Source organism: Telopea speciosissima, chromosome 6 (genome assembly GCF_018873765.1).
Source record: "Telopea speciosissima isolate NSW1024214 ecotype Mountain lineage chromosome 6, Tspe_v1, whole genome shotgun sequence".
In the NCBI taxonomy this organism is placed as follows: domain Eukaryota; kingdom Viridiplantae; phylum Streptophyta; class Magnoliopsida; order Proteales; family Proteaceae; genus Telopea; species Telopea speciosissima.
In genome coordinates this window covers 27,471,239-27,485,446 of record NC_057921.1, presented here as the reverse complement: position 1 = coordinate 27,485,446, position 14,208 = coordinate 27,471,239, and the positions used below count along the sequence as shown (strand labels likewise).

At 48.4% G+C, this 14,208-nt stretch overlaps 2 protein-coding genes across 2 annotated transcripts; both read right to left on the bottom strand.

Moving 5' to 3' along the window:
• Positions 1-1,274: 1,274 nt before the first annotated feature.
• LOC122665583 lies at positions 1,275-2,360 on the bottom strand. Its single transcript, XM_043861737.1, has 2 exons — positions 2,242-2,360; positions 1,275-1,977 (listed from the first exon to the last, which is right to left on the bottom strand). The coding sequence occupies exons 1-2, from the start codon at positions 2,358-2,360 to the stop codon at positions 1,275-1,277; spliced, it is 822 nt and encodes a 273-aa protein (XP_043717672.1).
• Positions 2,361-12,818: 10,458 nt separating this feature from the next.
• On the bottom strand, positions 12,819-14,050 carry LOC122665582 (pentatricopeptide repeat-containing protein At5g18950-like). The gene is made up of 4 exons (XM_043861736.1): positions 13,940-14,050; positions 13,706-13,876; positions 13,243-13,653; positions 12,819-13,205 (listed from the first exon to the last, which is right to left on the bottom strand). Exons 1-4 carry the CDS (start codon positions 14,048-14,050, stop codon positions 12,819-12,821), a joined length of 1,080 nt encoding a protein of 359 aa, XP_043717671.1.
• Positions 14,051-14,208: the final 158 nt, after the last annotated feature.

Genomic DNA, 14,208 nt, shown 5'->3' with positions numbered 1-14,208 from the left:
TCCTTCCCAGTGTGTTCCAAGAAGGCCAGACCGTAAGCACCAAGCCTCGTGCCCCCACGGCAACATCTCCCTCGGTCACCTCTCACTCAATGAAAGACTGCACTTGGTCCAGTGCACACCTGAAACAGGCCGTTACTACAAAGTCCCCTCAGGTTATTCTCACCAGCTCCTCGGAATCTGAATCCTCCTCCCTCTCAAACGGCGCCTCCGAAAGTGGCACTGAAGAAGAAGAGACCGGCGCCGATGTGCCTAGTAATTATGATGTGGCCGAACCCAGTGGGTCCCAGACCCCAGTACATGAACCAGTGCCTCCTCCCCCTCCAAGCCATGTTGTTCCTGTAGTGACTCCTACGGTACGTGTGCCCTAGCCCTGATATCAGCTCCCACATCTGGCCAGTGCTGACATGTCCTTTTTTTAGGTTATGAGTCTGGAATCCCTTCTGGCTAAGGCAAAAACACTCCTATAGTGCTGACAGCCTCAGGCTCTGGATCTGTTCCTGCCCAGGTGACTGAGGCAAAAACACTCCTATAGTCCTTCCTGCAATCTCCCTTCCGTGAGGCTGTGAGTGCAGGTAATCTGACATCTATCGCCGAGGCACTTCGCACACTGCTGTCACTACCCTACCTTCCTGCCCCAGTCAAAGAATGGCTAGATGGGGCCGTTGCCTTCATGTTCGGCGTGACCACCGCGGCCCCCCTCGCCCTCAAGAATGTTCAGACCTATAAAGCCCTTCTCAAAGAGAGCGATGCTCTAGACGAGAAACTGCAAAAACTATGGGACGGCCTTAAGACGATCCTGGATGGAGTACAAGTAGGGCAAGACCGGCTGGCTCAAATGGATCAGGACATCCAGAGGTTGGAAACCCAGCTCGCCACTCTTCGATCTGAGAGGACTGAATTGGATCAGGAAGTTAGGAAGAAACTTCTCGGTTCCGAGGCCGTGTCCGCAGAGGCAACCTCGGCCAAAGCCCAAGCCAAGTAGGAGAAAGCACTAAGACCAAGCCTCCAAGCCAATTTGGCCGTAGCCAATGAACGCTTAGCAGTGATGGAGAAGAAATGGAATGAAATCCAAGAGTCCACCACCCAAGACTTTTTTATGTAGGCCTATGTGCCTTCCCCCCTGCTAAAAGAACAGTGATACTTTGTTTGTTTTCTGCTTTTGTTGTATTCGACCTACCTAGGTCGTGTTTGCATTCCCTTAGGAGTAAAACCTGCTTTTCCTTTAATTCGTAGCGTTGCTCCTACGGTGTGATACCCTTGTCTCACCCCAAGTCCTAGATTATGGGATGAAAAGTCGTAAGGAACTTGCCATTGATAGGCCTGATCTGGATGCATCCCTCTAAGTCACGCAGCCTGTAAGCCCCACCCCGGAGCACCTGACAGACCATAAATGGTCCTTCCCATGTTGGGGACCATTTGCCCAGTCTGGGGTCCTTTGCACCAACCAGGAGTATGGCCTTCAGGACGACGTCCCCTTCCTGGAAGTGCTTTGGGCATATCCTTTTGTTGTAGATGGCTGCAACCTTCCTCTTCTGAACTTGCATCCTATCTAACGCGGCCAAGCGCTCTTCTTCTAGGTCATCGAGCTCAGCCATCATGGCCTCGCTGTAGGCTGTTGGCGTGAGGCCCTGCTGGAATGCCACCCGTGCTGATCTTATGCTAACTTCAATGGGTAACACTGCATCGTGGTCGTACTTTAACGCAAAGGGCGTAGTAGCCGTGCTGGTCCGTTGTGATGTCCTGAATGCCCACAATACCTCAGAAAGCATGTCTGCCCATCTTTGTGGGTTGTCATCCACAACCTTCGCTAAACACCCCTTGAGAATCTTGTTACTTGCCTCGGCATGTCTGTTGCCTTGTGCGTAGTACGGGGTGGAATGGGTGAATGTTATTCCTAACTCAGTCGCAAACGCCACCACCTCATCCCCAACGAAAACGCTCCCGTTGTCGCACGTGATAGTCTCTAGAAGCCCAAACCTGTGAATGATGTGACTCTTGAGGAACTAGATGACCTCGGCCTGATTGACTCCCTTCATTGGCAAGGCCTCAACCCACTTGGTAAAATAATCCGTGGCCACGATAATAAAGCAATGCCCCCGTATAGCTGGTGGGGTAATCTTCCCTATGAGATCCATAGCCCACCCCCTGAATGGCCATGGCTTGACCACCGGATTAAACTTCGTCGTTGGTAACCGCTGCACCGGTCCATGGGTCTGACATGTCCAACATCCCTTGGCGTACTTGACATAGTCTGCCATCATAGTTGGCCAGTAGTACCCATGGCCCCGAATCAACCATCTCATCTTAGGACCAGCCTGGTGCGCTCCACAGATGCCTTCGTGGACTTCGGCCATGACCATCGTTGCCTCATTCAAGCTGACACATTTGGGCAGCAGGTCATCCTTCCCCTTCTTATAAAGGTCGTTCCCAATCAACACGTATCTCGTGGCCCTGTCCCTAATCCTTCTGTCAAACCTTGGCCCAGGGCTACTCAAGTACTGGACGATCGGCGTTCGCCAATCAGGCTATGTGTCTTCGATGTGGTTGACCTCCAAGCAGCTGCCTTCATAGACCGCGGACCGTGCTTGCCTTTTGATGATGATGGTTTTTTCTACACTACCCTCTGGTAGACTGATGCCATACGCTGCCTGTGTTAACCCGTTCGTGGCCTGATTCCTTGATCGTGGGACATGGTGAACCACCACGTCCTGGAACCCCTCGATTAGCTTCTTGGTCTGCGCAAGATAGCCCACCAAGTCTTCGCTCTCACACCGATATTCCCAGGCCAGCAGCTTGATCACCAACTGTGAGTCTCCGATGACTTCTACGGTGTCAGCCTTAAGGTCGAGAAGCAAGCTCAACCCTAATATGAGAGCCTCGTACTCGGCCTAGTTGTTCGAAGAAGGGAAATTGAGCCGAAAGGCTACTTGAGTCTCTGTCCCTTCTGGTGATAGTAAGACAACCCTTGCCCCAGCGGCCTGCTCGATCTTGGACCCATCGAAGAAAAGCTTCCATGGCGTTAGGCCAACAAGAGGGACCTCCATCATCTCCCTGGCGGTCTCCATGGGAGGATGATCCGCAAGAAAGTCTGCCAACGCCTGTCCCTTGATTGTCTTTTGGGGCACATACTGGAGGGCGAACTCAGTAAGAGCGAGAGTCCATTTTCCAACCCTTCCCCTAGAAATTGGACGCGTAAGCATGTACTTAATGACGTCGGTCTGACAAACCACGTCCACCGTTGCTGGCAAGAGATAGTACCTAAGTTTGCTGCAAGAGAAAAACAGTGCCAAACATAGCTTCTCGATCGCAGGATACTTCCATTCCACTTTCGTCAAGGCCCGGCTTAGGTAGAACACAGCCTGTTCTTTCCCGGCCTCGTTGTCCTGTGCAAGTAGGCTCCCTATTGAACCTTCCGCTGCGGATACGTACAATTTTAGAGGTAACCCTTTTCTTGGAGGCATTAGAACCGGAGGCCTTGTTAAGTAAGCCTTTATCTGGTCGAACGCCTCCTGGTGGGTATCGTCCCATCTGAAGTCCTCGTCGGCCTTCAATTTTAATAGTGAGGAGAAAACCTTTGTCCGCCCTGCGGAATTGGAAATGAAGCGCCTGAGGAAGTTCACCTGCCCCAGAAACTTCTGTAGCTCCTTTTTGTTTGAAGGCGGCCTCGCCTCCTGCATGGCCTTGGCCTTGGCCTTGTTCTTGTCTACCTCAATTCCTTTCTGATGAACCAAGAATCCGAGGAAATTGCCAGCCGCCACTCCGAAAGCACACTTCAGTGGATTCATCTTCAGTCCATGAGTCCTCATTCTGGAGAACACCCTTCTCAAGTGCTCAAGGTGTTCGTGCTCATGTTTTGACTGCACCACAACGTCGTCAATGTAGACCTTAACAAAGGTGCCGATCATATCGTGGAAAATTGTGTTCATTCCCCGTTGGTAAGTGGCACCGGCGTTCTTTAGCCCGAACGGCATGACTAACCATTCATACGTCCCTAGAGCGCCTGGGCAACGGAAGGCTGTTTTTAGGACATCCTCTTCCGCGATGAAGATCTGATTATAACCAGCGTGGCCATCCATAAAAGACATGATGCGATTCTTTGCGGCCGCGTCAACCAGCATGTCGGCCACTGGCATCGGGTACTCGTCCTTGGGGGTGGCCTTGTTTAGGTCTCTAAAGTCGATGTACACTCTTAGCTTCCCGTTCTTCTTTATGACCGACACTATGTTCGACACCCATTCCACATACCTGGCGGTCCTGATGAAACCTGCCTTAAGCAACCGTTCGATTTCGTCCTTGATTTTCAGGATGACATCCGGTGACATTCGTCTGGGCAGTTGCTTTACCGGTCTGTAGTTATCTTTGATGGGCAACCGATGTTCAACCAACTTTCGATCTAGACTAGGCATCTCAGAATAGTCCCAAGCAAAACAATCTTTAAATTCCTTTAATAAACTTACAATATCTTCCCTTAACTCGGGTGGGAGTAGACCACTAACATAAATAGGCCGGTGGTCCTCGGCCTCTCCTAAGTCTACCTCTATCAATGGATCTTGAACCTCTGCCAGTGTTTCTTCCATCTTCGACGGTGCAGGTGGAACTTCAGGGCCAGCTGTCGTCTGTTCCTTCGCCGAGACCTCAGCCACCACTCCTGTTTCGTGAGACATTTTCTGCTCCAGGCTTGCAACGGTCAACCGACGCATTATGTCTGCTACAGCCTTCTGTCTTGTCTTTATAAGTAATCTTGGTCAGTCTTCCTCCGCTGTTCTTCGAGATTCTGCAGGGCTTCTGTCTGCGGTCCCTTCAGATGGAACACCTCTTCCAGGATCGTAGACGAGGTAACCAAGGACGTAGGCCTCCCATGCTCATCTGCTCCAGTGAACTGGCTAGGGCCTATGCACCCGTCGTACAAAGTGGCCTCTGCGTAGCTGGCGTCGGCCATGAACGGCCGGTTATCAGCCATCACCAACTCAATCTTCCCCCCTTTTTGCCATAAAACCAGGAACTGGTGCAAAGACGACGAGACGCATGAGTTCGCATGGATCCATTCTTGTCCTAACAGGGCATTGTAATTGGCCATGGCGTCCATGACAAAGAAGGCCGTCAAGGACGTATGATCTCCCACCTTCAGGTTGATTAGGAGTACTCCTCTCGGCCTGGTGGAGCCACCCAGGAAGTTTGTGACCGATACATCCGCCGACAGCAGATCGGTCTCGTCCCTGCTGAGACGTCTCATCATTCTTGAGGGTAAGATATTCACCGCTGCTCCATTGTCAACCAAAACCCTGGATACGGGTTTGCCTTCCATGTGAGACTGAGTATACAACGGCTTCAGATGCCGCGTCATCTCGCGAGTTGGCTCCTCAAATACGTTGACCACCTTCCCCCGTGGTACTGGATTATCAAAGGTGTACTCTATTTCTCTGGTGATAACCGTCCTGACATTGTCCTTGGGGCCCTGCTGGTCTAGCTCGCCGCAGTCCACCTTCTTCTCGGCCTGTTCCTGAGTGGGCACCAGTTCTATCCCCAGTATTTCTGGATGCGAACCTCCCTCCAGATGCGTCGCCTGGCCGAGCTGATAATGGAATGTCTTCGGTAGGACGTACACCATTGAGATCTGTACCTGGGTTGGGACCGTGTCGAACATCATCTCGACCAGCCCGTCGAAGTTGATATCCGGTGAGTGGATAGGGCCGATGTTGTCTGTGTTGTCTACCCTCGGGCTGGCGCTCGTCACTATGCCTCCGAAGACATCTGGGTCGCTATCCTCGGTCTTGTAGTCTGACATGTCTGGTTCCAGAGCCCCTTCTCCCCTAACAGCAGTGCTTGGGTCTTTTGCCCCTGATGGGCCTCTGATCACCCGTCTCTGTTCTCCGGAGCTTACGCCTTCCTCTACTCGGACCTGGGGGAGCGTATTGATGCGGTCCTCATTGACCTGTGCCTGCTGGTTCCTTCTTTGGGCCGCTCTCTTCCTCTGTCGCCTCCTTTTCTGAGCCCTAGACACGCAAGCTGGATCAGGGCTGGCCGGGAACTTCGGGTGCCTTGCAACCTTCCACTCTTCCCCATCGGTCTTAGGAACAACCATCCTGGGCCTATGGCCCTCCTGGTGTTGAGGAGCCTCCCCTCCGGAGTGCTCTGAGCGCGAGTAGTCTAGCCCATACTGTTCATACGTCAGGCGTCTCCTTACTGAAACCCTCCTAAGCCGGTCCTTGGCAGACGGCCTAGAAGTGTGGGTTGCTTGATGAGAAACTGGCCTCCTGTCTTGGGCGAGTGCTGGATTAAACTCCTCTTTGGCTTGTGGGGAAGGCCGTGTGCACTGATTAAACGGCGCCCGGCCTGACCCAGCTACGGTTCTGTTCCATTGCCCCTTGATTGGTTGACTACAACTGGGACAGACTTCCTGATGCAGCCTTGGTGCTTCACTCAACCTGGGTGTGCCAGTCCCGTGCTCTTCTAGTCCCCTTACTCCCCCTTGCGGATTAAACTCATAGCGGGAATTCACTATGGGCCCCTTGCCCCTCCTTCGCCGTCTCTGAACCCTGACCTGTTCCTCAGCTTGAGTCGGCACATTACTGGACCGGCCCATGACAAGTGCCCTGGGCCGCTCGGGTGGGGCCAAGCATTCCTGCGCCGTTTTGCCTATTACAACCTCCAGACTGTTAACTGCCCGGCCACTATTGGCCTGGGTATGGAAAGGAGTAGCCCATGGGTTCAAACGGGATCCTAATGACCGCGTCGGTGGGCTCGGCCTGGGCAGATTGCTCCCTTGTCTGAAGCTTAGGGCCGGCACTGTACTCCCTCTTAGCCCGACCATCTTCGAAAAGTCGACGCTGACCATGTTAACTGGGAAAGGGTCTTCATCAACCATCATGACCCCCTTTTCCTTCCCTGGGAACTGTAGGTGTTCGGCCGTGATTGCTTTCTGCAAGGCATTCCGTAAAACAACACAGTTAGTAGCAGTATGGGTGCGAGTGTTGTGCCACTTACAGTACTTTTGGTCTTTTAGCTCGTGACTAGGTGGTATCTGGTGCCCTGGCGGCAGCTTAATCTGCTTATCCTTGAGCAGCTGATCAAAAATCAACTCGGCCTTCGAAATATCGAAGGAGTATGTCACCTTCGAGTCAAAGGTCCTCTGAGGTGCTGTCTTGGGTTGTTCGGCCTGCTTGGCCTAATCATTCAGCCTGGCCAAGGCCTTACACACGTAGGGCTTTCCTTCTGTAATTTCTGCCGCATCCACCTCAAATTCTACATAATCAACCTATTTTTTATCACTATTCCCCAGCAACGGGTAAACATGACCAGCAGCGTCCTTGTAATACGTTCCAATAGAGGCCGCTTTCCGCTGGCCCTCCTCTTTCAGGAGCTGCTCATAGGGCGCGGCCTGCAGCACCAGCTGCCGAGGTCAGCGAAGTATTGGCCAGCAAACCTCTTTTGAAGCTCGAAACTGAGTCCCCCCAAGGCCATCTTTGCGTATTCAGCCTCAGGTAAAGTGGTTAGGCCTTTGTACTTGGCCGACTTAAAACGGGTAATGAACCCCTCAACGGCCTCACCCGGTTCTTGGGTCATTTTGGCCAGGTCTCCTATGGTGATCTCAGGTTCAATACGATAGAACTGAGTGTGAAAGAGCTCCTCCATTTCCTGCCAACTCTGGACCGAGTTGGCGGGTAGATTAAAGTACCAGGTGAAGGCCAATCCCGTTAGGGAATTGGGGAACAGCCTAAGCTTGGCCGCTTCCAACCCGCCCCAATTACCACACTGCACGGTGAAGTGGGCTATATGTTCAATAGTGGACACCTTGTCCTCGCCTGAGAACTTGGTGAATTCCGGGATCTTAGGGTTCCTCTTGAGGTCCACTGCATCAAAATACTCGGGGTAAGGCTTCCGGCATGCAGGACGTGGGGTCGTCCTGTAGAAAGGGTTAATGTTGTCCTGGATGATCCTAGTCAGCTCTCCCCGATCAATGACCAATGGTGCCCCCTAGGCAGCAGGATACCCCGCCGCATCGGGTGGCCATGGGTTACCATGATAGGCCAGGCCGGGGTGAGTGTTTGAAAACGCCTCCGACCTTGGTTCAAATCCGAGCTCGCTGTCCCTGATGCTCGCCCCTACAGGCCTGTATCCAGATGCGCCGGTGATCGTAGTGCCTCGCCCCGGAGGGGGGTATCCCCCTAAGGGTATGGTGTTTGCCCCTGTGGCAGCCGAGTTATTGGGTCCCGGGATGGGCCTGATGCCCCCTATTTGGGCAGTGCTCACGGCGGCTGGCCACTGCAGTGCAACGAGAATGGCGGTTGTGGACATATGGCCTACCCCTAGGGCGGCTGCCTGACTAGTACCCCCGGGGACGCCTGTGGGAGGGCTGTTAACCACGTAACTCTCAACGGCGTTGACGGCACTGGGTGAGGCAGCCTGATACAAGGGATTAATGAAAGTCATCGCTGGCAGACTGACTCTAGGTTGGTCCCCAACAATGGGATTTTGGCTCGAGCTGCCGCCATATGCGGTCTGAGCTGGCAAGCCTATTCGGCCTACCTCGAGTCCTCTACCTTCGGTCGCCGCGGCAGTCCCATCAGGCGGCATGACCGTGGTGTTCGCTCTTGTCCCTGACATGGCATGCTGCCTTAAGGCAACGAGGGTTTCACGGAACTCTTCAAACTGATTTTGCTGACTGGCCACGGAGTTATCGACCGCAGCCATCATGTGCCACAAATCATCGGAAATGGGTCTAAAGACGTCCACAAGCTACTGTATGCTGCCCGCAAGGGGGTCTACAGCATCATGCACCATAACCGCCAGCTGATGCTCTGAGTCATGGCTGGCATTACTATCGTGCGAACCACATGGTTCATCCTCGGCTTGGTCCGCAAATTCGACCACCGTGGGATTCTCCATTTCTTCATCCACCATAGCTTCCTTCTGAATACGAGGACGTCTTGATCCTTTCTTTTGCTTGACCATAGCAGTCGTTGGCTTATGAGGGTCCCACCGGGCGTGCCAAAATGTGTCGATGACAGAAATCCAAAACACTCACACGCGGGGATACGCACGTGGTGCGAATAGTGCGGGCGTGCGAGAACCTTTGCGCAGGTTCAAACGAGGCTGAGAACAGCCTAATCTGACTCCTTACCAGGCTAGTAGGTTTCCTTCCTGCCTGAGTAGCTCTAAGGTCTTTAGGGTTAAGCCAACAACTACGGACTACAGCCCGAACTGCTATTGCCCAATGAAAAGAGAGAGAGACTTGAGACACAAACGACGATGAACTGAAATAATAAATGTATTAATCAATCATACCAGATACAAGTGCGAGTCCTGTGCGTATACTCCTGTTGCCCTTAGTATGTGACCGTACATCCTTCCAGTCTCAAATGATGACAAGAACAGCAATAAAGAATGCAAAAACGAAACAAGGAAAAGTAAAATGCAGAGCAAGTAAAATAAGTGTTGGTTGTCAGGTGTGTTTGTGTATGTCCCCTGTCAAATCCGCAGTCTTCCTTATATAAGATAAGTACCAACGATTATCAGTCTGTGCAACTGCTCCCGCCAGGGCCATTCTTCTCGGTCCATGATTCCTCACTTCCAATCAAGTGCTGCCACGCATGCCACCAACCTGTCCTACCTCCCATTGCCAAGGCAGTGGTGGGCCCACCAGCGTCACCCTCATACACATTCCTCGCGAGACGCGATTCTGCATTCAGCGCTGCCTGTGCCTCTGCCACGTGGGCCAGCCCCTAACCGTCAGGACGCAGCCACGTTCCAACGTCTCCCTTCGATCTCAGTGCAACGTCGAGCGCTCAGCCCTGGCTCCTCCCTGGCCCAGCCTGACCAGGACCAGGTGGTTTGGGCCGCAAACACATGTTGGATTAGTAATCAAGATTTCTTTGCTAATAAAGATTAGTAATCAAGTTGGGTCGATGGCTAGTGATTTTGGTTCGTTTCCCCTTTCTGAAAAGCATGATAATAAGTTTATTAAAATGTAATAAACAAGACTGGATAGTGTTGTATCCCCCAAAATTAAGTGAAGATCATCACCAGAGCTATCATTTCACCAAAACTCTCTCCAGACCAAGAGTCTCTCCAGACCAAGAGCACAAGGGAGCTGTCATGTTGAAATTATATTCATTGGTCTCTTCTTCCATTTGAAGATATATTATAAAAAAAAAAGGGTGTAAACTTCTTTCCATAATCTCCAACAAGCCACCAAAGATAGAATCAACCACATAATCTTCAATTTCTTACCAATGGGAACACGGAGACTAATGAAAATGTCTTTTAATGTCTCTCACAAATAACTATACAAGGAATAGAATCAATTCAAAGGTTAAACTAAGGCACCGTTTGACAATGTTACTAGTGTTTCTGTGCCGTTTTTGATAAACAACGTATTTTGGTGTTACTGTTACCAGAATAACATTACTGGCTTCCTGAAAGGTGTATGATAAACCTGTTCTAGAAACGGTTCCAGAACGCTATTAATACTGAAAGGTGTTATATATAACCTGTTTCTGTAGCAGTTTTGTATTGATTAATATAAATCACAAAATTGCCATTAATAATATAATACATATAAAGTCAATGAAGTTAGGACATTAAAATTTATTAAAAATCCAAATAAAATGTATATTAAAAGAAAAAGACATAAATGCACTAATAGGTTACTATAAATTACAAAAATTCCATTAATACTACAAATTACAAAAATTTATGGATCGATTAGACATACAAAAGCTTTAAAGAATACAAATAGGAAATGTCTCATTCGTTTTTGCATCTTCAAAACCAGAGAAGCAACAAAATTCATTCAAACTATCAACAAAAAAAGAAAAGAAAAAAAAACCACAGAGAAGCAGACATTGTAGGATGCTCATGATTGTCATTTATGAACACTTGAATAAAAAAGGTCATGGTGGATTCAAACCACCATCCCCTTGGAACATGCTTGACGCATCCTCATGTTCCAAGTGCTCTACCAATTTGAGCTAAAGACCCAACAAGTAAAGTTTGAAATTTACAAGTAACCATAAGACCATCCCACAAACCATGCTTCAATGATAATACCCAATTGAGAGGGATATAAATACATTATACTATGAAAACACACATACACAGTTTTGGTGCAATGAGAAAGAGAAGAAGAAGAAGAAGAACATTACATAAGCTGTGCTGCTGTGTAACCAGTATGCAATTTAAGCATTTCACTCCACACAGAGGTTTTGCTGATGGGACCCAATCACATTTGCTATGTGGTTGGTTCCATTTCCAACTCAGATTTTTCAACAGTCACTAATAACACCTTCAAGCTACAAACAAGAGAAAGGTCCTCCAACAGCAAAGCTGCCTTGCAATAAATTGCAAACTCTCCTTACCTTCTCCCTTTGTAATTCCATCCACAATCTTCACTATGAGACTCCCTATCAAGTATCAAGTTACCTGCAGCCATACCCAATGTGAAAAGAGCCATTGCCATGCTAGCCATGTTCTTAGAGAAATGAGAGTAATAAAACTCTATTTGTGCCACAGCACTTATTGCCTCAGCTAAGCCATTCAAACATTGCTGTGGAACCAACCACATAGCCGATGGTCAAATTGATTGGGTCAAATTCCTAGGAGCTGATGGGACCCAATCACATTTGCTATTTTGCTTTGGAATGGACTTTTGATCAACTCGATTCATTACTTTGATGGAAGCTATAGGTGGTGTTGCTTGTAATGGAGTTTGGTATAGCCTCTAAATCCTAATTCTAAGGACTTGCATCATATTTGATTTCTTAATGATCTTTGGGCCATGTTTGGTGTAGTTAGAAAGATACTCTCAGCAGCTATCTCTTCCATTCCTTTTCGATTTTTCAAGAAATTGTTACCCAAAAATAAGTTACCATACTTTCTCCACCCAGTCTGCCTTAATGTATATACAACCCATTCATTAATCAAGTAGAAAGCCTGCGCAAAATAGAGAGTTTAAGGTTCTTTATGGAACTTCACTGCATTTCAAAGGAATCAGATTAAGGTAGATCCCCCAATTTTTTAGAAGAGCCTCTTTTATAGCTGTGGATCTTACGTCAAAACTTAGGCGGTATGTGGCAAAAATGTTGAAATACTTGAAAAGGAAAACAAAAACAAAACTGATATATTTATAGTGGAAGAAGGATTCATCAAAAGGTTCATGGTGGATTCAAATCCTCCAAAAAATGGGTCTTTTGGCTTCAAACCCACTGAATTTAGACTTTCAAGAAGAAAGTAGGCAGGGATTCTCAATTCTCCTCAAAGTTACTGTTCAACAACAAGATCCCAGTGACTATTACTAGGTTGTTGATCATAAATGGTAGGTTAGGTTTCTAAAAAATGAGGCAAACCCCAAGAATTATATTAATAGATTAAACACCAATCACTTATCTTGACCCCATCTGTTATTTATACTTTAAACACCAATCACTTTTCTTGAGCCCATTTGTTCCTACAGTACTGTGCTTAGGTTTTGCTCCAAAAATTAGAAACCCAGAATCTCAAATAACCCCAAAACTCCATTAACATTTGCAACTCACTTCAACAGCTCCCACAAAAAACCAGAACATCCAAACCGAAAAAACCAACAGAATCTGATACTATTTTTAAAGAAACTCATACATGTATCGATGGGCACTGAATCAAGCTCTAAAAACAGAGCAGCCGCAGGGTTTAATAGGCTTTCATAGATATGAATCAATATTAACAGAGAACAATGAATAACACTAAAATCAAAAGGAAAGAATCCATACCTTGGGTGGATTTCTTCAAGCTAGAACTCAAAGGCCCAGCAGAGAAAAGAAGTCAGAGAGGTTACCTGAGAATTAACACTTCACATTAGATGTAATAATGTAATAGTAATGAATTGGGTCAAAGATGTAAATGATTTCTTGATAAGTGAAGATATCAGGAAAAGCTTCATTCCTCATACCGTTCTTGTAGAGCCCATAAATGATTTCTTGAGAAGTGAAGATATCAGGAAGCCGATCCTTCGCTATCATTAAATGGAGAAGCTCTGAGACCTTAACGTAATACCCATCTCTGCAAAATCCAGAAATCAATTTGGTGAAAGCAATATTATCAGGGGTATGCGTAGCTTCAATCACTTGCCGAAGAAGCTCATAAGCTTTGGAGAGCTTGTTATCCTTACAGAAGGCTCGGATTAGATACCCAACAGTGTCAACATCGCCCACGAGGCCAGATTCCATCATCTTAGCATACAAACCCCAAACCAGATCAGTTCTCCCAATACGTAGAGAACCCAAAAGAGCTGAATTCCAAACTGATAGAGAAGGCACAAAGTTGAAAACTTTTGAGCCACGAAAACACATCATGAGCATCGTAGATTGCTCCATTATCGCAGAGACATCGAATGAAGGATTCCAAAGAAGGTGGTTGGGGTTGAAATTCTGGGAAACTTGGAAGAAATGATTTTGCAGCTTTTGCTGCTTTGGCTTCGACGAGAGTATTGAAGAGAACAGAGCAGAATTGAGGGACAGGAGAGAAACCAGGCTGAGAGGAGACCCATTGAAAGAAACGGAAAGACAGGAAAGCATTGTTTTGACGCTTAATGATCTCTCCAACGCAGTTAGGATCGAACATACTGTGACTGAGAGAGGGGAAATCAGAGAGGAGTGTCTGTTCCCATCTCGGTCGTGTTCATATGGTCTTGCAGACCTCAATCGCCATTTGTTCGTATGGTCTTGCAGACCTCCTCCGCAACACTCGACATTCCACTCTCCGTGGCAGCATTAAGAACAAGTTTCCGCAAATTAGGGCATCCCTGTGCAACAACTCGTAGCCTTCCATCAATCGAAGCCGGTGGCAGCAAATTCTTTTCAGGGACAAACTCACAAGGCGAGATATCAGAATCAAGGTGAACCTATAAGAATTTATGGGTCAACAAAACTCCAGAACTCCTGGGAGAGTCAATACAGGCGGCAACGAGATCAACATCGGTGAGGTTCGGGAAACGTAAAAGAAGCCGATTGAGATGAGGAAATCCCAGTCGAGCAGCTTGACAGAGTGAACCAGGCGGCCTTGGAGATTCAGCCATTGCTTGCAAACACGTGAATTAGGGCTGCGTTGTGAATCAGGAAGCTTGGAGAATACCCGGAGAAGAAGCTCGTCGGATAAGAGAGCAGTAAGGTCTGTCTTGGAAGATACTAAAGCAGCTTTCTTCTCCTACTCTGCTGAGACTTTGTGGTCTGGTGG